This window comes from Loxodonta africana, chromosome 14 (genome assembly GCF_030014295.1).
Source record: "Loxodonta africana isolate mLoxAfr1 chromosome 14, mLoxAfr1.hap2, whole genome shotgun sequence".
In the NCBI taxonomy this organism is placed as follows: Eukaryota; Metazoa; Chordata; class Mammalia; order Proboscidea; family Elephantidae; genus Loxodonta; species Loxodonta africana.
This window is the reverse complement of record NC_087355.1, coordinates 40,785,679-40,811,471: the sequence shown is the minus strand read 5'-3', so window position 1 is coordinate 40,811,471 and position 25,793 is coordinate 40,785,679. Positions and strand designations below refer to the sequence as shown.

Sequence of the window (25,793 nt, the reverse complement as noted above, 5' to 3'; positions counted from 1 at the left end):
TCAAAACCAAATACTTTAATAGTATGTATGCAAATAATAATCTAAGATATATCGTGTATTATATAAAAATACACAACGTATATATTTGCTTAAAACCAAAACCAAACCCACTGCCGTTGGGTCAATTCCGACCCATGGGAGATAGTTTTTCTAACTCTGTAGGTGACATCCAGTTTCTGAAAAATTTCCAAAAAGAGATTACTTGCCATAGAAAGAAGGAGAAGTTATGAGGTGTGTGTGTCGAGACCACTGAATGGGGCAATGGCTGGGTCACTAACTCACCTAGGTGTGAACTTGGACCACATCCTTGGTTTCTCTTTGCTTTAGTTTGTTCACTCTTTCTGAATTCAAAGGAGGTTTAGAAATTAGTCTTCAAGACTGCCTCCTTCTTTAACATTTTAAGGTTTTATAATTTAATTCTATCATCCCATTTTAATAATCTTGCCTTCTTATGTTGTAAAGACTAGTTCATATAAACCACTTAAGGAACACCAACATAATGACATTCACAAGCACAAAAAAGATGGTTATCAATATCAATAAACCCATTACTAAGATTAACCAAATTAATAGAATCTTTGCCAAGCTTTCACCTGACTTTGTTCAAATACCAGAGTCCTGGAGAACTCTCTCTCTCTTTCTAAACACACACACACACACACACACACACACACACAATCATCACATATATGGTTCTTCCCATCATTAACTTTCCTCTTCCATCTGACATGCAGAATCTTTCCAGATACGTTATTTTACGATAATATTTAGGAATAAGATTCTTTCTTTACTAGGAGTATCTGAGGGGAAAAGAGCCCCTGTTTTCAGCATTCACTCTTTGGGAAAAGGGTCTCGCACCACCTGCTGCTTCCTGCACTACAAAACTCCTATTCTGGCTAGCTTTCCCGGGAGGAAAGGAGAAAACCAGAAGGGAGGGGAGGAAGGCTGGTGCGAGCAAGAGGCGGGGAGTGAGGAATGGGAGGCAGGAGGAGGCGTGGCCCGGCTGGGGGCCGTCGGGATAAATACGGAGAACTGGGTGCCGAGTGTGGAGAGACAACTCCGGAGGAACGCCTGAGCTGAGCAGCACCAAGGACAGCGCCCAGCGGCTCTCGCGCCCAAGTCTTCCTTGGCAGCCCAGCCTCACACACACACTCAGGTTCTCGCTCACTCCACACTCGCGCGGACTCACTCGCACACGCAGACACACACCCCGCTGTACAATGGCAGAATCCCACCTGCAATCACCCCTGATCTCTGCCTCACAGTTTTTCGAGATCTGGCTTCATTTCGACGCTGACGGTGATTATCTTATCTTTTTAACTGTTTCAAGATCCGTTTCCTACCCTTTCCCCTTTCTTGATCCCTTTATCCGATCCCTCTCCCTTTTTTTTTTTTTTTCCTCTTCGTTTCTTACCCCCTCCTCCCAATTTTATCTCCCGGCTATCCGCCAAACCATCAAACTAAAAGTTTGTATCGCCTCTGTGTAATCCCAAAACCTTTAACTTTTGTTTCTAGAAATGGTAAAGGTAAATGGGGACAGATGGAGCACAAAAGCCAGGAATGGGGGCACCTGCCCCCCAGAGTTTCCCTGGCTGCGTTCAGAACCCCAACGTCTTCCTTTGCCCTCAGTGGATCTATAGTTCTACACCTTGACAGGGGAGCGTTGCCGCATCTGTACCTTTGCAGGTTAATACCGACTTTCACGAATGTCTGGGCAAGACAGAGCCCCTCGAATCGCCAGGAAAACAGTTGTCCTGGAAAGCGAACAGGGAAGAAACTCGGAATGAGATGTATGACACCTGGGTGCCTCTTTGTCTTTGCAGGAAGTGGTTACCTGGAAGGAAAGGAACTGCAGAACTTGATCCAGGAGCTGCAGCAGGCGCGGAAGAAGGCTGGATTGGTAGGTTCAAGTTTGGGAAAGAGGAAAAAGACCTCCGATCATAAAATAATAAGCATTCTTCCGTTTTCATAAAAAGCCAGCGAGCCAAGTGGCTGTCGGGGAATGTAAACTTTTATCGACTGAGATAGGGGAGAAAGAGCGTCCTTCTAAATTGGTACGGGGAAAGAGAGGGAGGGAAAGAGGGGGAGAGAGATTTCCTAAAGGGAAATACCTTACACTCTGAAACCAGAGCTTTTAAAATCTGTGTTCTATACTTGTACTTTCTTAAATAGCTCTTAAAAGGAAAGTGTGGGTGTGTGAGATCCTTTAGCAGGTCATCACTTCTGCCACTGAGTTTATTAGATAATTTTTAACTTCTCTTTTGTGTGAGAAGTGAGGGGGTAGAAATACATTTCTGCCCCTTGGTGGTCAGGAAACAAATCTGCGCGTTATGGAGCTCTGTTGTCTTGACAATTATTATTTCTGTGATGTCGATGAAATGAGCAAATGTCCTGTCTTAGCCCTTCTCACTGAAGATTAGTTAGACAACTTGCAACATAATAATGAACAAGAATTTAGCAAGAAAAGGTTTTCAATTCTGTGGAAGGAGAGAAACCCAGAAGTTAGAGATATAAGAAGTAAAATTTTTTAAATTTCATATATTTTTTAAAAGCAAAATGATATTCTGATGGGAAGCAATATAAGCTATATTTGTGATTTATATCATTAGTTAGTTAAGCAAATGATTATTCTTATTAATTATGAATGGCTTCCTTTGGGAATAAATTTACCTGTTAAGGAAAGATGTTGTCAGCATACAAGTAAAATATGATCAACTTTAAACATAGGTGAAAAAGTTGTGTAGAGGAAAATAGGTTAAGAATTCTACTGATTACTGGGTTGTTTTTTTTTTTTTTTTATGTAAGGCTGTCTTTCAGAAGGCAAAGTCGGGTTTGGGCTGGTTAAGTGCTAATGGCTTTCAGCTTTCTGACTCTGGTTAGAGATTTTACATTACAGAAGAGGAGTGAATATATATCTCTTAAAAGGAAAATGTGTGTGCATGAGATTCTTTAATACGGCATCAATTTTAGCATTGAGTTATATATATATAATTTGCTAATAGAATTACCTTTTTGTTGTATCTAAGTTGAAAATTGTATAATATGCATCTCTGTACAACATTTTCGAAGGGATCCCAGAGGGCTCTAAATGTATTATAACACATTACTAAACTATCAGTTGCTAAAATCATTGACCGAATTGATATAAAACCAAACAGTTCTCTAGGGATTGCTTTATTCAGATTTAATATTATACACTGTAAACCTAAAAATCTACTCCAGTAGGATCAAGTAAAATAGAAAGTGTTTATATTCTATTTCTTACTCTCTCAACATCCTTCTCCCACTACACATAAAAATAGTACCATGTAAATAAACTCATGCAATACTATCATTGTAATTCATTGTCTCTTTGGGCAATAAAACAAAGCAATTCTCTTCTTCATTTAAAAATATGTTTAAAGAATTTTGTTGAAAAAGTCTCATTTCCCATAAAATTTAGAATTAAAACCTGGGAACATGCTTCCAGCTGCTAAATGATTATACTTTAATTCTTCTAGAAGTAATTTTAATATTGAGATTTTTTCCATCTTAGGAATTTAAATACTTAAAACAGAATTTTGCAGATTTTTTTCTTCTCTCATTTTAACATTTATACCTTTTTGTAAATAATGTCTGTAGATTGGAGTTTTAAAGAGTTTAGAGCTTAATTACTGTTTTCTGTTGTCTAGGCTCAATTTTGGAATATTTGAAACTCCAATTTTTAGATTATAACCCAATAATACCAAACTTGTACACAGGTAAAGAGTTACATCAAGTTGGTTAAAACTTTAATTTCTGATTATTTCTCTGGATTATGTATACAGGCGTGGAATAGTTAAAATCTAAATCAATATCTGGATTGAGAGATTCATCCAGCAGACGTCTTTCACTATACTACCAAAACCATTGCATTAAACCTACTTTTATGTATTCCTTCTATTTTTTTTTTAACCCAAAGGTTGAATCTATAAAACAGAGTTCTTAACATTTCCTGCTATATGATAAGAAATTTCACTGTATCAATGGAAAATTTATTTGGCTCCTCATATTAATAATGTGAAATTTCATATTTTTCACTCAAATATAAGTGAATATAACATTAATGAAACTCAACAACCCAATAGATTTTCAAAAACTACCATTTACACTAAGCGTGACACTTAGTCTTTAAATTTGCATTTATTTTTGATAAAGCTTCATTTATTATTACATCTTTTACATGGTTTTGTTGGAGACATAGATTTGCACATAATTTTCACACAGAATTTCACAAACTAAATGTCAAGTCTATTGGTTATACTAGTGGTATTACACAATCCTCCAGATTTAAGAATAAATGCTTGGTTTTCTGTTACTTTGAGGTATGTGTAAAAAAAATAGGAATGGACAGTGCCACTGGGGAGGGAACTTGTTTTCTTAGAATTTTCCTGTAATGCAATTTAATAAATGCAAATTACAATTTATCAATAGTAGATGAGTTTTTTTTAAATATACATTATAATTAAAAAGCTTTGTTACTATTTGTTACCTTAATTCTCCTAAAGACATTTACATTGCAACAAAAAGGATTTTATAGTACCAGTAGTAATGATATTTAGGCTCAACATAGCCCTTAAATTATATCAACCTATCTATCCCTAGAGTAAGTCTATGTAGTAGATAATATCATCTTCTTACTAATGATGAAAACTGAGACCTTAATTTACTTTCCCAAGGACGTAGAGTAGGACATTAGTAAGGGCTGACCTATTTTAAATAATAGGTTTCAGATAATGCAACATGGAGACCCAAGGGTAAAAATTTAACTTCCTGAATATTAGTTCTATGTTCAGATCACTAGTTGACAATTCGTAGCTCTCTGATCTGTCAGTATGTGAAGGGATTATATAAGCAATGGAAGAGATGAAAAAACAAGCCAAATGAGAAGAAAGTATTAACTTTGTCACTCCTAAACACGTCTTATTTTACTAAAATACATGAGAGGGAGAACATCATCTCAGAAAAAAGGCAACAATGCAAAACTTGAAAACTGCTCACTAAATTACTCTTGGTAACAAAGATCTTAAGCATGTATGATCAGTGGACTAAAAGAAGGTCATTGATACCGTCTGACTCTGATGAAAATGCAAATGGGTCAAGTTGTTATCTGACATATCTTTCTGATATTTAATTTTTTTAGCTTAATCAATTAATGCCTCTTCAATGCTAAATACATTCTTTGCTTACAGAGTCACTCTTCAACATGTGTACTTTTCACCGGTCCAAACTGAAAACACATAGTATTACCTTCCATGGATGAAATATTACAGTAGTATCAGGAAAACATCATTGGAAAAGATAGCGCAGCAATATAAAAGAATCTTTATTGAAGAAAGCAATGTTTAAAGTATATTAACAGTGATCATTATATTTAAATTTACTAAAGGTTATGAATAGAATAATTCTGACTACATTTTCAAAAGACAGCACATTTTCAAAACTAATAATAGAAGTTTAAATAATAGTGATTGATTTAAAAATGATAACCACAACTCTTTGAAATCATAACTACTGTGTAGCAGTTATGTCCTTAATTTTCATGAGAATAGTTCTTCGGTGTGTATAATTCTGAATGGTTCCAATTCCAGATTTTTTTTCCATAACTTATTAATACCTTCAAAAGCATAATTGGGTATTTCTTGTTTTGTTTTATAAGCTTCTTACCTATTTTTATATCATTTTAGGAGTTATCACCTGAAATGAAGACTTTTGTGGATCAATATGGGCAAAGAGATGACGGAAAAATAGGAATTGTAGAGGTAAGAAACTTACACATTTTTCTGAAATATAATTTTGATAAGCGAGCTTCATTCGGTAGTTGTACCAGCTCAAACATGATAGGACAAGGACCATTCAGAGAGGCTTGTTTTCTCTAAATAGCATGTTACCTTCTGTTCAGAAATATAAAATAAAAAATGTTTAGAAATAAAAGGGACCTAAGAGTTTGCCTAGTCCATAGTCTAAATTTAGTGCGTTAAAAAACTGAGATCCAGAGAAGTGAAATGGTTTGCTTCTGGTGATGCAGCTGTTTGCTGTCACGGGTGCAGTTAGAAGCCCAAGTTCTCAATTTCTGGATTAGCGTTCATCCCATTGCATTACCCAGCCTTATTTAAGTAAAACACCCAACCAAGCACATGGTTAATTGGTATTTCTTATCAGTTAATAACACAGCTTTCTGTTAAATAGAAACTAAAATATGTACAAAATATATACAATTCCTATGACAACGTCATGGCAAAAACCGAGCTCTGGTTTCAAAAATTCTATTTTAGATTGGCAGTTGGCCTTACTGAAAACACAAGAACTTCACTAAAGTGAGGGAATGTTTTATGATCTGTTATAGGCACAGATTTCTTCTGAGTCATGCAAAGTAAAAACGGTGGGTGTCAGATCTTATCTTTTGACATTGACTTTTCGTAGGGAGAACAACTTCCTTTTGTTTGTGATTCATGGAAGCAACACTGATTATGCCTCCTTTCTCCTACTGCATTCTCAGATTTGGGAACAAACTCTTGATTCCCTTACTTCTCCTTTTTCAAACTCTGGTACTTCAACTACTTTATCTCTATCACTTACGAGAGAAAATGAGGGGAAAGCTTTGTGCAGAAAAATTAATAGGGTCATATTTTAAAATATGCCAAATCACAGGCATAATTATGTTCTTAATAGAGTGTTCTCAGTGTATTAGATTGTGAAGTATTCTTGCTGTCAATAACATCTCATCACAATTTACCTTTAATTCAGAGAACTAACCTGATTTTCAAATAATCAGTCTTATAGGACACCTGTGATGCCACTGTGAACTACACTTATTTTTAAGCAGCTACTTTTTTTTTTTTTTACTACAAATAGAGCTACGGAAAGACGTACTATTATTATCCTTGTAATTAAATTTCTTCCCTGGAGTATACACTTTCCCCTTTGCCTATGCTAGTTCATTACTATATAAATGGATAAATTAATAGCAATGGGACTTACAGATTAACATAGATGCTAACTAATCAAGCTATGAAATCATTAAAGAAAATAACTTTAAAATGACCATAAATGATATAAGGTAAGTCTAACTATTCAAAACGAGTTGGAAAATCTAAACTCAGTGAAATTATAGATGTGGCTATTTCAGAGTTTTGCATACTTTATAATTCTAATAGAGGAAGATGGCTGTCATCCTACATTTAATGTATTTCAACTTGAAAGATTCCAGTGAACTTGGTTACTTAATCCTACTTCATTTCTCCAACAATCGTAGGTTGTGCGACAATATAAAAAGCAGAGATCTGATTCACATGGATTTTACCTTCTTAAAGGACAAGATTGATAGGCCTGTTTGAATCCAGGTTTTACTACATTTGATATAGTACAATATTTCATGAACGTTTATTTATAAAATGATTTGAGGTCTAATTTGAATGAGAGGCCAGAATTTGCTTAACAAATGCCTTCTCTTGAAGGCCTGATGAAAGAAACTTCCCGAGAAGTTTGAAAAGAAAATCTGTCATAGGAAAGAAAGGTTTTCTATGTGAAGAAAGCTAGAGAACGACAGGTAAGAGGAGAGGATGAAGAAATTAATGAAAGTCGAATTGAAGAATCGAGGGACTTTATCACAATAAGAAAATAATTTACTTTTGTACCGTGTTACATAATTTAAAAAGTTTTCCAAATACATTATCTCATTTGATCCTCAGAACAATAAAATAAATGTAAATACTAAATGAGCATCTATTTTATAGATGAGGAAACTGAGGCCTCGATTTGCCTAAGGTCAGAGAAAATAAATAAAGAAATGTTGGGACAGTCGGAAGCCAGTCATGTTCTTCTAAACTACTCTGCCTTTATTTTTGTAAATAAGAAATAAGATGTGCATGTTCCACATTAAAAGAAAAGATTTTCAAGCTTCAGTTGTTTGACTACTTATGCCAAGGGTTTAGTTTAGTCTGCTTGAATAAGGATGCACAAAGCCCATAGAAGTTATTTGGCCAAAAACACTTGAGACAATTTGGGCAGGACTTTTCAGATCTGCTGAAATAGAAAGAGTTTGGAGGGAGAGGTGTGAGGCACATGAGAATCGATGGGAGGGTTTTAGTGTTCCAGGAACTGGAAGTTTCTGCTAGACAGAACACTTAAGAAGAATTAGCCAGAAGACCTCACTTTAAAGACGAAGAAACCGAAAGCCAGAATGGTCGAACGATTTGTCGCAGGTCCACTAACAGGGAGTGGCAAAATCTATATATAAACCGAGATCTGAGTCTGATTACAGAGCTCTTTTCATTAACGTCTGTTATCAGCCCATAGAGGGATAAACATGGGGATCAGCTGGAGAGGAGAGAACTGGAGAGCTGAAGAATAAGGAGGAGATCGCTGCAGTAGTTCAGATGCAAGTTGGTTCAGTCTAAACACCGCCCCCCCACCCCAAAAAAAGTTGACATCTAGTTGATTCCAACTCATAGCGACCCTATAGGACAGAGTAGAACTAAGGCAGTTAAATAGGAGTGAAGAGAGCTAGCAAAGATTTCTGAAAAGTAGTGGAGGAAAAAAAAAAGAAGAAGAATGTTACAGAACAGGTGTAGAAAACGAAGAAATGGAGAAGAGAAAATGCCTGAACTTACACTTGACGTTGAGTGTCACTGGTTGGGATAAAGTAAGTTTATCTTTGCTTTTCCAAACTGATATATGCTCACTTCTGAGAAACCCTATATATAACATTAGACACAAGCACACAGCCCCCAAGCAGCTGTGAAGTGACAGAAAACTCTGTTTTCCAAAATTTGTAATGATCTACCTCCTCATGTCAACCACACCATAACTTTGGTTTCGAAGGGAAAAGAGAGATTGGATTGGTTTATATGCTAGGCCCACTTAGGACAAGTGCTCATGGGCTCAACCAAACCCAGTGAAAGTCGACCCAGTGATGGTCATGCAGTCTGCTTTCCTGATGGAACAGCCCAAAACAATCTGGCTGTGATTGAAATACATTGTTTGAAAGATTGGAAAATATGGTGGTTAATGAAGGTGACTGACATGTTCCAACACTGGCCACCGAGAAATATGCAAAGGGAAGGGTAATATACAGATGTGCTTTCTTAGGAACTTTATAATTTCATGTCTTTAAAGGGACTTAAAAATTCACACAAATCCAATTCTGTAATAAAGAGATCGTTAATATGGACTCAAAATAGGAGCACTGAAATTTTGAGATAATTTAACAAATACCATGACAGTCAAAAAGCTTCTAAATGTATTCAGACTTATGCTCCACATCAGAGAAGGCCGATTAAAATAATTAAAGATGAAAACTGAATGATATAACAGGTAAGAGAATTTTCTTCCCTGATGCTCACATTAGTATAGATATTTCCCTCAGCTGGATGTCGAATCTGTAAGCCTCCACCTGATCCTTTAGGCTATGTGTGGGAACCTACCACCCCCTCACCCAGTATCATTGTTTGGATTTGTCCAGGTCAGTGCATCCACTGAAAAAAATAGATCTAAAATCTATTTTAATCCTAAAACTGTAACAACCCTCCCAGGGAAGCAGGCATTTCACAAGCCTTTCCCTCCTTCTTCCACAGTATGTTTGAGAATATGAGTTTAGCCATGGTATGTGTCATTTTTCCCTGCGGACTACTTTTCCACCTCAGAATTTGGGAAGATGTCTGACAATGATATCTGATTGAAGACTTTGCCCTGGAGAGAGATTTTGTAAAGATTTATTAGGGAAACTTTTTCAATGGAAGATTTTATTGAAGGGTGATGGAGGTAAGGGATGAGAGTCCCAAAAACATGAAAGGCAGGATATTTGACTTCAAATCTGGCTCACACTACAAGCTCTGTGATAAGAGGCCATTTACCTCTGAGCCTGTTTTATCGGCTGTGAACAGGAATGACAATACATTACCTTCACAAGGTTGTTATGAGTATCAAGATCAAATGAGATAACACTGACAAGCAAATAGGTGAACCCCAGGCACACTGTAAAAACTCAATAAATGTACTTGCTATTATTATTAAAAATAAAAATAACACATTGGAAAATTTATACCATTCTTCTGAATGGCAAGACTTTTCCCACTTCTTATATAATTTGTCAAATTCAAGTTATTAAATTCAATTAGTCTTAAATTTATAGGAGAAGATTATTTGCCTTCTATATAACTGGAAGGTCAATGATTCGAACCTACTAGTGGCTCTGTGGGAGGAAAGACCTGGTTATCAGCTCTCATATAGATTACAGCCCAGGAAACCCTATGGGGCAGTTCTACTCTGTTAGATAGGGTCACTGTCAGTCAGAATTGAATTCACAGCACACAACAACAACAAATTCCCTGAACTCACATTTTCCTAAAAATAGGATGGGAAAAATTCTGATTTTTTATTTTAAAAAAGTGAATACTTTGCTAAAATATGTTGAAGGAGGTTTATGTGTACCATCATAGGAATTATGGCTCACGTCCACTCTTTTACTAGAGACATAGATGGCTATTCCAGTCATCCATGTCTCTAGTAAAGTTGACCTTCATGTATACTCTCCTTGCACCTAGGACTTAGCCTAATCATTCTATCTTTGAAACCATCTGCTTACTCGTCTGCCTCCCAGTGAGGTTCTTAACTAGCAGTGACTGTGAATCCTCAGTATTCAGCACACTGTCTTATATTTAGTAGGTTCTGAATCTCAGCCAAGTGAGCCATAGTAAGGGATTTCAACCTATTCCAAAACATAAGTCAAGGGTTCCATGTTATGACTAGTAATAGAAGAAAGATGTTAAGCCACTTGTCACCCATTGAGTTTCCTGGGAAGCAAATTCTAAGTTAACAGTTAGCACCAGGAGGTTTATCAGGAGGTGCTCTTGGGATCAATACCTGTGGAAGGTAAAGGAAGAGGGCAGGACTGGACAGAGGGAGAAGTTGAGCTATGGTACAGTCTCAACAGAAGCCTCAGCTGACCCTACAGTGAGCCCTGAAGCTGAGATGACCCTTCAGAGATGCCCCAAGTTTTGAGCAAGAGAGTTGGGCTTTTATATCCCCCTGTGGATCAGTCATGGACGCAGCCTCCTTGGGCACACAGCTCTCCTCAGCCCATACAATCCCCAAAGGGGGCTGACGGCTGAGGGTTGTTTGACAGCAACATGCCCAGCACCAGAAGGGAGCTCTGGGTGGCACATCACAGTGTCCACCCCAACTTCTATCCACAGCTCAGTAATAGCTTTTTTTAATTCTAGTGAAACCTGTGAGGGCGGGAACTCAACGGGACTGTCTTGTTTTTCTGAGTCTTGTAAGTTTTCCACCTTTGACAGGATGCAGTCTTACCACTTTTCTGTCACTCGTTTTAGTGGAAAATATTTGAGTTTTCCTTCTCTGATAGGTTTCTGCCTTACACAGATTCTGGCTTTTGCAGGTTTTACTGTATCTCCTAAGGAAATTTACTTCTACTTCTTTGCAGCCTATGTTGAACATTGGATAAATTGGACAATTGTCTTCATTCATTGGTTCAGTAAAATATTTACAGGTGCTGGGCAAAGAAACAGTAAATAAGATACAGACCCATTTCTCAAGTTGCATAAAAGATTAGTAGGGGAGACAGCCAAGTAGAAAGTTTTGCTTTCCCACTCCCAGTGACAAGCAACCAGTTCTCAAACGTGAAACTGAGAAGAAATCTCCTTGTGACCACACCTATCTGCCTTCCACTCATTCCCTTGATATTCTCTCTTTTCTCCAATCTATCAAAAAGTTTTGGGGGTTTATAAAAGAGCAGGAAGGCAGCCCAAGGATTAAGAAATTATCAATAATCTTGGAACAGCCTGTGCTCGATACTTCTATGAACAGCAGCTACTTAGCAAATCTGAGAATAAAGCAGCTCTACTTAACACTTTCTGTGAAAGGTCTTTGGCACTTTGTTTACGTAGTATTAGGCTTTGTAGCTGGAGGGTTATTATGTTCAGCTCTGAAATTTGAATGTTAATCCTTAGGCATCGACGGATGGATCTACAGACAACACGGGATCACCACAATGTGACCTTAAAATAGATGATTTCTTTACATTCGCTATAGCTGCATTCTATCCGTATGAGTTCATTGCTTTTCTTAATGCTTAGTTTGTTTTTTAATAATCTTTTGCATGTTTAAGACTGATTTCTAATATCTTTAAAATAAATGGTTCTGTGCTCAGTTTAACATTAACAGTTTAATGAAATCAAAGCAGATTAAATATGTTGCATGCAGATATAATCTGTATTTTTTGTTAAGAGTAATGCCAGGTGGCACCCTAATATTATGGGCAAAGAAACATACATTTATACTAGACATGAAGAGCAATTGTACCATCCCTATATTTGTCCATTTCATGGACCTCTGAACTTCTTGTGAGTGACATGAACTTTAATTTGTGAGACAAAGATAATTAAAATTCACCTAACATTACATTTGGCCATTTCTTACTAGCTCGTTCTTTTATTGATTTTTTTTTTTATGTTTTCATTAACAGTGAATTTGAATAAGTAGGATTTTTTAAAGAAAAATGACCTTTTTTTGCACAAGCCACACATCGATTACAAAAGTTCAAACAATGTAGAAAGTAAAAAATTACTCATTAAAAACCAGGCTTAGTAGGTATTTTTAATGAAGGAAAATTATTAACCAATCTGCAAGTATTCAAGTCAGGCACGTACTATGCTGGGCAGCACACCGGACATTCAGAGGATGCAGACAAGGAACGTTCTCTGCCCTCCTGCAATGGATGGTCTATGGGGAGAGCCCTTCCAAAAACTTAAGGTGGTATCTGGCAAGTTACATATGAATAAATAAAGGAAGCATTGGTATTGGTTATTTCCCGTTCCTTAAACAAATGCTTATGCTACTATACAATCCTGATAGAACATGGCCAGCACTCTGTTACGCAGAACCATCCAACATGTACCCTTACCATCCAGTTCAATCTACTCTGTGAAATGTCTTCCTCTGACATACTGTATATATTTTTTCCCTCTTTGAGATATGTGCTTTCTTTTTCTTCCCTCTTTGCTCCCCACCCCCTTTTTTTCTTTCTTTTTAACATCCTCGCCCTTCTTGAGTCACTCATTCTTCCCTCTTTTCCTCCTTTGAAATCCTCAAAGAAACATTCCCCTGAACTATTTCCGGAAAGTATTACTATAGTCAGAGTGGGGGTCTACAAAAAAGTTTCAGGAGGATGGTTGCTTCTGCCTCTACCAGAGACCCCTCCAGGCCCAACACACCCACCACCATCCTCCCTCCATCTTTCCTTCCTCTCCTTAGCAACAAGTAGAAACCTATCTGATTATTTTAATAATGAAAATCTTTTATAGCTTCTTTCCACAAACAGCCCATTGACAGTGTGAGGAGAAAAGGAGTCTTTATAAGATGGAACTCTTGCTTGCAATGCATGGAAATGTAGTCTATCATATCCATACTATCTTGCTGTAGCATGTAAAAGTTACCAATAAATGTATTATCGGCAGGCCAAGAGTGAAGAAGTAAACAATCTATTCAATTACTCTCTTCAATAAGCATGTTGGTGATTTAATTCACTAAGAATCAGCAAATAGTAATCACTGAAGTCAGCCACTAGCGAAGTCAAATCACTCAAACTCTTCAGATCTCAGCCTGCACACCTATAAAACTTGGGCTCTGAACTACATTGAATTTAATTATTTCTGAGCTATAGAATTTTATGATTCAATAATTCAAAGGTCACAGAAGTGTACCCTGAGTTTGATAAGAAACACAGATAACACATACACACACACGATGCAGTGATGTAAATTATTTAAAGATCAAAGGCTGATTACACAAAAAATATTACTAGCAAACTCTAAATCCCTATTTTCTCCTCTTGGGTATATTACCGTCTACCCACACTAGTGATATTTATTTCAAGATAAATAAGAAAATGCTTTCTGAGTGGATCATACTAAACACCCTAATAAGATGTTAGGCCCTTTGCCTAGTCTCACCCCCACATGGACCACCTATAAACTGAATGGTTCTGATTTGAGACATTGTTTCAAAGATCTAAAAGCAAGATAAGTTAAAGAACATATTATAAAGGCATAAGGAAGACGAGATTGCTTGCAGGTAAGGGAGAATGATACATTTTATCTTAAGTCTTAAATGTGTTTAATGGACACCAAAGAATGAAATTCCTACCCTACTTCCTCCAAAAAATTAAGAGAAAGATTCTTTCCCACAATTTGGTAGAACTTTTAGACCTGTACTGGGTTTAGGGTTGATCAAAATCATAGGTTCTTGACCTAAAACCCAGGGATAAGGGTTCATGCCTGAGCCTCAGAGAATTCATCAGTATCTGGAAATCAGATGCAATACAGTGTGTACATACATTCCTTAATGGTGAAGATGGATTGATTTCAGCAGATTCTCAAAGGAGTTTTGAACCCAATGCATTTCAGAAACATTGGTGTCTGAATATTTCAACTCCTTATTTTAGTGATGAGGGTAGGGTACTGGAGTCCAGAAATGGCTGAGGGAGTTGCTGGGGATCACAGCTAATTAGCAGCTGAGCCAGAAATAGAGCCCACGTCTGAGGTGGGGCCATCAATCCAGCTCCCTACCTCCCCACACTGCAATAGATAGATTATATTAGTCTTAAAATGGGATCCAGAGACATTTTTTCTCAAAAAAAAAAAAGAAAAAAGTGTAAAATGAGATCTAAGAGGAAATGTCAGAGAGCCAGGGAAATAGAGATCAAAAAATAAACCCAAGCCCTGGATTCAAACTGTGGACGTCCTTTTAGGGGAAGCGAACTCTTCGAGAACTGGTTTTCCCTATTACTGTTAAATTTCCCACTGTTCATCGTAAATTGTCTTCTCTGCCTTTCTTTCTACTATCTTACAATTGTGTTTGGTTTATCTTCTGTTGCATCTCCTAAGACCTGGGAATGCACTTCGTTTTCTTTCTTCCTTTCCCCTACGTTCCTGTTTCTCACAGTTTCTTACCACCTCACATGGAATTCATGGCTCCAAAGTATGCTGTCTTGCAGGGAGACCTGATCAGAGACAACAAACAGATGAAGGGGTCAAGCAAATGGATAAATCTGCTGTGTGTAAGCAGACCAGAAGTGTCAGACTGGCCCTCTCTGCGCACACGTGCCACAGCCATCTCACTGACGGGGGAGCTGAGCACTCAGGCATTCAAAAACATGATGTCACTTTCTAGTAACAAATTACTAGAAAAAGAAAGTCAACACTAAAATTCTTCCTCTCCTAATTCTCTAGGCAATGAAACTGCTCCTAGAGAACATGTTAAAGAAAAACTCAGCAGCAGGCGAAACCAGAGATTTGCTGTCAACAACCTTTCTCCTTTTAAATCTTTTCCAGTTGGCTCATGTATTACCCACTGAGGAAAACTTCCTGCTGCTCTTTCGATGCCAGCAGCTCAAGTCCTGTGAGGAATTCATGAAGGTATGAGAAAGCTCTGTCACTGAGTGAGGCCCTCAGAAAGCTGCTTAAAACACGAAAATTGTTGGCTTTTTTTTTTTAATACGTTGGTTTTCCTTATCAAAAATTGCTTACAGACATGGAGAAAATATGATACTGATCACAGTGGCTTCATAGAAACCGAGGAGCTTAAGGTAAGCAAATAAAAACTTGTGCTGTTTTTTTTTTTCTCCTTTCACATATAAATATGAACTGTTAAAGGCTTCATATCTTTTTTCAAAACCTCCCACAAAAGAAACTAATGTTGAGCAATGGCATAATTTCACCCACTCTTGCACATCATTAATGAAGTACCAGATCAAAAAAGAGACTTCGAGTACTTCTCGAAGTTCTGTTCAGCAATGCAGTAAATTAGCATTTTCCATGATGTACATAAATTGTTCTCTAAGATGGATAGAAAGGCAGATGGACAGACAGACAGATAGGTGTGTTGTTACTGTACAGCTGTGTACCATCGAGTCGATTCCGACTCATAGTGACCTATAGGACAGAATAGAACTGTCCCATAGGGTTTCCAAGGAGTGGCTGGTGGATTTGAACTGTGACCTTTTCGTTAGCAGCCCGAGCTCTTAACAGCTTCACCACCAACGCTCTAGATAGATGTTGGTAGATACAATTATATATTCAGTCCAATGAGTTATCCCTTTTCATTGAAATTTGAAATTATAGTCTATGAGGTAAACACATAAGTATTTTCCTTTCAAAAGAAAGACAAAGAAAAAAGTGAAAGAATATCCATTTAAGCCACGTACTTTACACAAATTATCTTTTTAATCTACATATTAGTTCTATGGAATTAGTATTACCTCAATGAGGAAAAAAGGTTGAAAAAAGTTAAGTGATATACCGAAGGCCACACAGAAGTAAGACACAGGGCTGTGATTTTTTAAACCCAGGCTTGTCTGCCTTCAAAGCCCCTAGACATTCTGTGCAACAGCAGGGATAATGACAAAATCCTAATATACTCAAACTTCTGAGAAACTGCCACTTAGGAAATGAATTTCCAACTCATATCTCACAGATTACCGAGGACGTGCTGAGGGAGGAGTAGGAGATGAAGGAAAAGGTAAAAGGACCTGAAATCAAGTTTTACCTCTGGGCAAATCCCTGTATCAGCTAGCCTAATTTTTTTCCTTTAAAACGGAAGTAACAATACCTTCCTTTCAGGTTTACTGGGAAGTTTAGGTAAGATGTTGTACGTGAAAGGTTTTGTAAAACATGTGGCACCATAAATTATTAGTGAGCTCAGTAATTTACTAGTTTTTCAGAAATATGAACTCATGGTTCTCTCACCTCTTCAGGCCCTATTTTCTCTATCTTCAGAATACAGAGTGAATATTTATTGGGCACTGTCTGTGTGACAGCCATATTACTCAGTGCTTGAAATGCCATTTTAACATTGAATCTTCACAAAAAAAACTTGCCAAGCAGTTCCATTATACAGAGAAACAGAAGTTCAACGAGATAGATAATTTTTCAAGATTCCATGGCTGCCTAGGAAAAGAACCTAGATTTGGACCTAGGTCACCTGATATGCTAATAACGTTGTGTTTTTTTCCCCTAAACACCAATGCATTCGAGCTTCATTCATCAAGAGCACCTCTTTTGCTGTTATGTGGGGAAATATAAATATCAAACATAGTTTCCTAGACATGGTTCAACATGGTTGGAGTCCTACAGAATTTTAGAGAAGGAATTGGGACATTTATACCATTAAAAATTGCTAAAATACACTCAACGGCAGCCTTTTTAAAATATAAGCATTCTAAATGTGAAATTACTCAAAATAATGTCTTTCACAAACTTGCACCTCCGCAACCTGAAAGAGTGACAGTGAAACTATTGTGTTTTTATTCCATTGGACCCAATTTTTGTTTTTTTAGTCTTTTCAAGTTCATAATAAAAACCTAAGCTCATTTCCAATACTGACCTCAAAATATTCTAAAGGTCTCCTTCTTTGTTCTAAATTTTATCCTCAGAAAGAGATTCTGAATAGAAGTCCTCCTCCCTAGAGAATTTTAAAGATAAGTTGGCATTCTTTTTTAATGGATCTTTCAAGAAAGTTAATTTTAAGATGTATAATAGAGTAAAACATCTCTTGCTCTCAGACACGACTTTGAATCTCAGAGTCCTGAGGTTTCTCCCAGGCTATTTTTGTGACCACCATTTTAGTCTCCGATGAGGCTTTTTAACCCAATTAATCTCTGACAACAGCCTCATAAGGCTCAAAAATAAAATTCACTCCCAGAAGATTCCTTTGAAATTTCCATGCTTCACTTTGGATTTGAAGTGGAATGTTTGAAGTGAAAATAAACTTATCAAACTAAGAAAAAGGTTTCCTTCATTGAAAAGAGTGAAGTCAGCTCAACTCAACAGAACTGGTACATTTGAGGCAAAGCCAAAGGAAGCCAATTCTTCAATAGTATCTGGGTATGGTATCTACTCAGTTTTCCATAACTGCATAACTTCATTTTCTAAACAATAACAGAGTTTCAAACGAGCATCACTAGAGAAAACCAAAGACTATTATAAACTTAAGTACTTGCACTGTCCTTTATACGGCAAACCTTTTTAAAGCTTTCAATTTATTTCTCTGATAAAAAAAAATTAAACTCACTCCTTCACTCCAGCTGTCAAACTAATAATCATCTTTTTTCATTCTTCCCACATTAATCTCTATTTTAATATGATTCACATTTCCTTCAAGAATTAGATAGCATCATCCTTGGCCACCCTGTTTTCATTTAAAGTCTCCTGAAGCATTCTCACTAAGGTGCTTCAGACTGGTTGAGCCTAAAAACTAACTAACTAGCCCTCTTGTGAAATGAGCTTTATACTGGCTATCAACCAATGTGCAAATACATCTTGTGAGGGCAGAAAATACATTTGAAATTAGAGGTAGCTCTCCATCTGGTTTACCGATATTTTTTTACACACATTATGAAGGTATATAAAGGGATGGCCTTCATATTTCATGTAGCAGAGTCACCCATCAAGATTTCTTTACATAGAAGTGCATCCATTGGGCTGACTGATTCAAAAGGGTTTTATTCAGATTCCTAAACAATGTGCAATCCAGATACTCCTTTAATTGAAACCATAAAATATAGGACAGATATTGACAGATCGGGTCTCAATAAAAGGTAAATATCTGTACCTGCCTAAGGCAGTTTGATGGCTGGAATGTCAAGAGGACTGCATGGCTTAGTCCCACTTTTAAGATCCTCTCCTCACCCCTTCTACCTCAAAAAAGAGTCTCTCTTTGTGTTCCTGCGATGTTCCATTTCAAGGCATGCTGAAATGGAAGCAGACTGTACATTATTGACAAAACTTATCTGAGTGCTCTTTGTCTTAACAGAACTTTCTAAAGGACTTGCTAGAAAAAGCAAACAAGACTGTTGATGATACAAAATTAGCCGAGTATACAGACCTCATGGTAAGACTGATCTTGAAAAAGACTAGCCAAAAGATTATGAAATACTACTCTGTTCTTGTTAACTCCTGTGGCTACACAGGATGTAATAACCCCTGGTGTGGGCATCACATATACATAGGTACCAGTTCATTTGAAAAATGAAATACTTAAGGATGCTTATCCCAGCCAAATGTGACACCGAGTGCTGCAGGAACGAGCTCTAAGGCTCGACAAAAGAGCGTGTATTTCTCCTGGAGCTATGTAAATTTTATCTATCAAAAGATACCTTGTTTTTCTTAAAAAGCCAGTGTAATTATATCTTTAAAAATCATTTATTATAGAGATTCTGAATCTGTATTCATCATGGCTTAGGAAATCACAGATTTTGTCAGAGTTAAAAGAGACTTTCTAGCTACTTTATTCATTGAGTTAGTGCTATCAGTGAGGAAATCTAAATATACCCAGCCTGTTTACATGGTAAGTAGTATAACCAAGACCAGTTGTAGATATTGATAATAGAATCAAGAAAACTAGTTTACATATAGGCAGTTAATGTGTGGAGAATAAGCAAATAAATTAATGAGGTTCTAGATGAAATAATTCAGTATCCATGAAATTAATTCACATCAGTTAGGTGAAGTTTGCTCATTTTGATTGATTACAGGATTAGGAGTACCAGAAAAAGTCCTTGCCAAAAGTGATCGATTTTATGGGACAATACTTTCGCATCGTTTTGTCTATTTTTTTAAATTAAGGCAAAGTTTTAAATAATCCAAATGGATACATATATTTATACAAATATGTATAAATGCATATTTCTACATATCTACTGTGAAGGTACAATGAATTCTTACCCTATGAATTTAAATAAATAACCCAATAAAACATAGCCAGGTATCATAAAAGCCGCTGTGGTATATTAGACTGATGAAGGAGTTAGACTTTTTAGTTACCTTGAGAAACAATTTTATAAAAGAGTTCGATTATACTTGATGTAAGTGAGGCCTCTTAGCCTACTTTTATTTAGGAAAAACAAAAAAATCACTAGAACTTTACTATTGCATTATTCAGTATACAATGATATTCATTATTAAGTGGAAATAATATTTAGTCTCAAAACAATAAAAAAGCTTTTCATTGTGAGGAAATGCCACTTTTAATTCCTCATTACATTGCTATTGTTCATAGCGTTAGCATACAAGGTGAGAGACTTTCTTGCTATGGATTGCAATGGGTAGATCTAAACCCTGAGTAACTTTTAGGTAAAGGACAGTAACCTGCATTTATCAATTTTCTGTTTTGTTCCAATTTTAAGGGACGTCTATTTAAGGTAAAGACTCCTTTTCTGGTAGAAATTTGAAGCAGGCTTTTAAAAACCACTCAGATGGGAGTTTTCCCCCTGTTGGATTGGCCTGGCATATCTGATTAAATGTCATAAACCAGTTCAAATCCATGAAGAAAATTAATCAAGAACTAATTAAAATTTAAATATATATTTGGGGAAATATTTCCCTATGGGCTCTAAACTCTGTGATCTAGTTATACAGTATGTTGGAAAATAGTGTGACAATATTAGAATTTATGTTCAACGGATTATAAAATGTTGTGTCAGTACAGGACCCTGAAGATATCTGCCTCCTTCAAAAAAATTCTTCAGATATCTCAAACCACAGAATATGCATCCTTTTATTGCTAAAGAAGCCTCAGTGAACCTATTTCCAGCATGACCCTGATCGCAGTCCTTTCACTAAAAACAAAAACATGCTATGTTTTCACATATTTAATATTCATATTTATTTTATATGTAGTACTTATATATATATAACATAGCAATAGTTACTACTTTCTAAAAATGTGACTGCTTCTCAAATGTGAGTATCAGTGCGTTGTGTCTGAGTGTGTCTTGGTGCACGAAGTATATGTAAGTGTAAAGGAAGGTAAAAAAAAAAATCTAGTACGCAATGGAAAAGAAAGCAATTCAAAACTGCTGAAAAGTTCTAGTCAGTAAAGATTTATCCATGTCAGGTGCCTATTGCTTCTGTTTGTACTCTCGTATGTTCTGAAGGAGGGGAAAGACATCAAATATTTCTTTTCAAACCATTGTTTCGAGAGCTTCTGGGGGTACCATATACTCTTACTCTGGACACACATATAGAGTTACAAAAATAATAAATGATGATCTTCTAGAAGCCTAGCTAAGGCCACTGTTATTTTTGACTATTCTATATGATTGTGATAGACTTTGACAATTGACACAAATTATAGATTGGAAGTTAACCAAAAAAATGCTAGTTTCTAGACGTTTGCTATCTATAAAAGTACTTGGTAATCATTCTGCAATGGCTAGAATAATAATTTCTGTCTTTCAGCTGAAATTATTTGATTCAAATAATGATGGGAAGCTGGAATTAACTGAGATGGCCAGGTGAGTTTAGGATCTATGCAAACGTCATTACAATAAGCTGACCTTGTGAAAAGACTAATGTATAACTATAATGTTTTTCTCTCAAAAGGTTACTACCAGTGCAGGAGAATTTTCTTCTTAAGTTTCAGGTATTTAACTGTTTCTTTGCCATAAATGCTATTTTTCTTAAAAACTTAGAACATGGTAGATTTACTAAGGGAAGCACACTAAATATAATAATAGCATTTTAACCTTTTCTGTGTTTTAGGGAATCAAAATGTGTGGGAAAGAATTCAATAAGGCTTTTGAGTTATATGATCAGGTAAAATTTTGTTCTTATCTACAATTTGAATCTTTAGAAAAATTTGGAAAATGTTCACTAAGGAAATATTCACAAGGTTAAAAGAAACACGGGATATTAAAATTATATTACCAGTTCATTCTTTTCCATAAGAAATGTTTCATGGTATAGTCCAAATCAGACAAACTTGATTCAAATCCCCCAGCACAATGTATCTGCTCTCTGAACCTCACAGATAATCTCACTGTCATATGAACATATTTATGATTACTTACCTCAACAGGAGGCAATACTGTGAACACAGAGTAAAGTATTAAATGTGGAAGTACGCTGAAAAGTTAAATGTACCTTACAAATACAAGTGTTGAAGGAGAGACAACTCATATCTATTTTGGAATTTCAGAGCAGTAAAAAATTTAAAGTCCGTGGGTGGTGGAAACAGCTAAGCGCTCAACTAGTTCAAAACTTGATGGTTTGAACCCACCCAGAGGCACCTCGGAAGCCAGGCCTGGCGATCTGCTTCCAAAAGGTCACAGCCTTGAAAATCCTTGAAAAGCCTATGGAGCACACAAGGGGTTGCTATGAGTCAGGATTAACTGGACAGCAAACAACAACAACTATTTTGAAGGCCCGAGAGGTTAAAATATCTGCTAAATATTCAGTGGGGAAGCTTTCTGAGGATTTCAATTATTTCCGTTTTACATCATGTTCCATAACTATGGATGGTGTTGATTGTATGGTTTATTTCTCTGCCCCCAGGATGGAAATGGATACATAGATGAAAATGAATTAGACGCTTTACTGAAGGATCTGTGTGAGAAGAATAAACAGGTAACTTGGTTACTGTGTAAACCCTGGTGGTGTAGTGGTTAAGAGCTATGGCTGCTGACCAAAAGTTTGGCAGTTCAAACCCACCAGATGCTTGGAATCCCTATAGGGTGGTTCTACTGTCTTACAGGGCCACTATGAGTCGGAATCGACTTGACGGCAACAGGTTTGGGTTTTTTTGGGGGGGGGGGGCGGTTACTGTGACAGTGCTTCAGCAAATTCTACAGATCCGTCCAGAGTTAACTGCAACGTCCATTCTGGAAATCTACTGACATATTAGCGGAGGAGCAAAAGTAGATCTCAATTCTTAAAGCAATTTGCTACAGCCTAAACTAGTGTCACTGTCACGAATAGATTAAAAAAGAATCTTATGATTATTCTACATTTGTATAAGAATTTAATCCAGCTTTTCTTAATGGATTGATGTGATAAGCAGTTTTCATCCCACATTTTATAGCTTGACAGTGATGAACTGAATTCCATATTTAACTGGATTACAATGCTGTCTATCTCTATACAGGAACTAGATATTAATAATATCCCAACATACAAGAAGAGCATAATGGCTTTGTCGGATGGAGGGAAGCTGTACCGAACAGACCTTGCTCTTATCCTCTGTGCTGGTGACAACTAGTCGGGTGACCACCACCACTTACTAGCGGTACATTGTATCTAAAAAATAACTGTGCATTATAAGGGAGTAGGCTGTATTTTCTTTTATATCTGTAAATTTAACTGCATATAGATAATTATCCAGGATGTGTGGCACATTCTTTTCAGCTTGTTTCTATACTGTTTGTAATGTACAGTTTTTGTAACTATACGACTGATAAGGAGAATGCCTGTGCTTAAGCCAGTCAATATACCCAATTAAAACATAATTATCTAACATATTCTTGCTTTCAGAAATATAGCTGGACAAGACTTTCCTAAAAAAAACTCACCAGGATTAATTCCTAAAATTCTAGGCTTTGATGTGTAAATGCACACTTATCATTGAATAGGAGAATTATACATAGCAGGCCAAGCATTCTTATTTCAGACAATTTGAGGACTGTCCCACAAAATATCCTTAAGCGGTTTCCAATTATTAGGAGGAATGTGCTTTTACATCTAAAATATTCACTGAAATATCAATAAATAGTTCATTGTGGCTCTATGAAGTTAATAGTTTCACTAGAAAAGATTTAGTTTATTAATCAACAACATGTCTCCTGCTTGAATTTATACCAAGCTATTGGTTCAAGTTGATGTGGTGGTCAGGAAGGGCAGCATCAGGCTTGATACTTAAATCTGTCTGATTCTACATCTGTATTTCCAATAAGCTAACTGTCAGAAGTGATGACCTTAATCCATTTTCTAAACTGTTTTCACGTGTTGCTGATTAAAATTATTCTAGCAAACTGCAGTTTTTACATCATATTCTGTGTATTCTCTGATTAAATTTAAAATACCGAGTTTCCTGGTGTCTAATTTGCAAACTTCCTGGATTTTCTTTCTATGTAGTACTATTCATTTCCACCCAGGGTATCTGCTGCCTCTGAAAATATTTTTTTCTAGCTATAACAATTCTATTTTTTACTACATAATTGAATTTTAATGTACAATTCATAGCATCCTGATTGTTGAATGTTATATCATCAGTACTTTTGTGGATTCTATATTTCATATTGAGATCAGCATTCAAAATAATCTATTTCTCTCTGCAAATAGTTTCAAATGAGTTGAAAATTTTATCTGAAGAGAAATGCTAATGTAATCATTTATCTTATCTAGCAAGGAAGGCTAAAACATTCTTCTGACCCACACTAAGTCACAATTTCATGTATTTGTAGGTAGAATATTCTATACTGGTTATAGCTGACATGTAATGGTGGTGCTCTCAGATTCTGAAGTAGGGAGCCATGAGAGATGTGTCCGAGTGAAATCTACAAAGTTACTGCCAAAGAGTTGATGATGATTCTGGAATCAGCTTGAATGCTCCCATTCTATAAATTCAACATTGATTTTCTCAATTCAAAGAAATTTTTTTGAGTTATCTCTTTCCCCCAAGAATGAACAGGAAAGGAGACCTGCCAAAAAGTAAAATGAACCAAATAATGTAAGTTAGTGGTAGATAGGCTTTGCCTCTAGTGTGTAAATGGAAGCACTGACCTTAGGCTGAATTTAACTAAGAATAAATAAAGAGGAAAATAACCTTCATCTCTTGTATTCTCGTTTTTTCTACAAAATGTCAGCTGACATGTATTCTGTGATTAATCCAGGTGGACAGGTAAGATGCTCAAATTATAGTCTAAGAAACCTAAATAAATGCAAACCTGACTCAGTGAATTACTGAATTCCTCATTGGATTAAGGGGTGCCTCTGACATTAAGATTTACAAAGGAATTTTACAAAAGTCTAGATATTGGAATTTTTTGTCCAAATATTTCTTCAAGGAAGACCTCCAAAGGAATAGGAGGAACCTACAGAATTTTCCTACCTTTTGTCTGTAGAAAAATAGCTGTTCACTACAATATATGCACAAACTCTACATCAGGTTTGGCACTCATACAATGACAGCATGGAAGAAGAAAGGAAAACAAAAAAGGAAGTGTGATGGGAGTGTTTCTCAAGAGGCTTCCTACAGGGCTGACAGTAATAATGGTCATGAATCTAGTGCCAGGCCTATAACTCAGCTAAATCAGACACATTTACATATAAGTGCTGGGTCTGCCTCCCAGGGCAGGACACAGGGAAAAGAGTAGAAAATTAGTCTGAAAGGGGCAAATGTAAGGTGACTAGTACAACACCCACCTCACACCATACCACACAGTTCATTCCTGGGCTCTACTGATCTAAATACGAATGTATGTAGACAGTAATGCAGGAGCATATCTTCACGACCCTCATGTACGGAAAGATCTCTTAACAATCAATGATAAATGGAAAAAAGTATTTTAAAACTTGGTTCTTAAAATGAAGAACTTCTGTTCATAAGAAATTGAAAAATCCAGCCTAGCTTGCAACGGATAAGGCATGCATCCAAAATACATAAATATTACTGCTAAAATCCATTTAAAAACTATAACCCAGTAAAAAAAAATGTAAGAAAGTTGAAGAGGTATTTCACAAATGAAGGATTTCTAAAAGTCTGACAAATATAAAATGTAACTAATTTATTAGTAATAAGGAGAAATGTAAATAAAAACAAAAGAGATAACTACCATACGCTCATCAGAAAAGCTAAAATTAAAGACATTTAGAATGCCCGATGATGGCACACAGCAAAGAGTGCTGGGTACTAGTGAAGAAGTGGCACAAAGGAAACACATACTGCTTGGTGGGAGGTTAAATTGTAAACGCTTGGGAAAGCCA

The 25,793-nt window shown here is 36.4% G+C and overlaps 1 protein-coding gene across 1 annotated transcript; it reads left to right on the top strand.

Annotated features, from left to right (window-relative positions):
- The first annotated feature begins 969 nt into the window (after nt 1-969).
- On the top strand, nt 970-23,340 carry CALB1 (calbindin 1). The gene is made up of 11 exons (XM_003408382.4): nt 970-1,299; nt 1,824-1,900; nt 5,706-5,780; nt 15,369-15,452; nt 15,566-15,622; nt 18,847-18,924; nt 21,273-21,328; nt 21,417-21,456; nt 21,576-21,629; nt 22,368-22,439; nt 22,957-23,340. The coding sequence occupies exons 1-11, from the start codon at nt 1,221-1,223 to the stop codon at nt 23,068-23,070; spliced, it is 786 nt and encodes a 261-aa protein (XP_003408430.1). The 5' UTR covers nt 970-1,220; the 3' UTR covers nt 23,071-23,340.
- The last annotated feature ends 2,453 nt before the right edge of the window (nt 23,341-25,793 follow it).

Coding starts and splice junctions, on each gene's coding strand:
- CALB1 (XM_003408382.4), top strand. CDS start 1,221: ATGGCAGAATCCCACCTGCAATCACCCCTGATCTCTGCCTCACAGTTT. Junction 1,901..5,705: donor CGCGGAAGAAGGCTGGATTG/GTAGGTTCAAGT, acceptor ATATCATTTTAG/GAGTTATCACCTGAAATGAA. Junction 21,329..21,416: donor GAATTAACTGAGATGGCCAG/GTGAGTTTAGGA, acceptor TTCTCTCAAAAG/GTTACTACCAGTGCAGGAGA.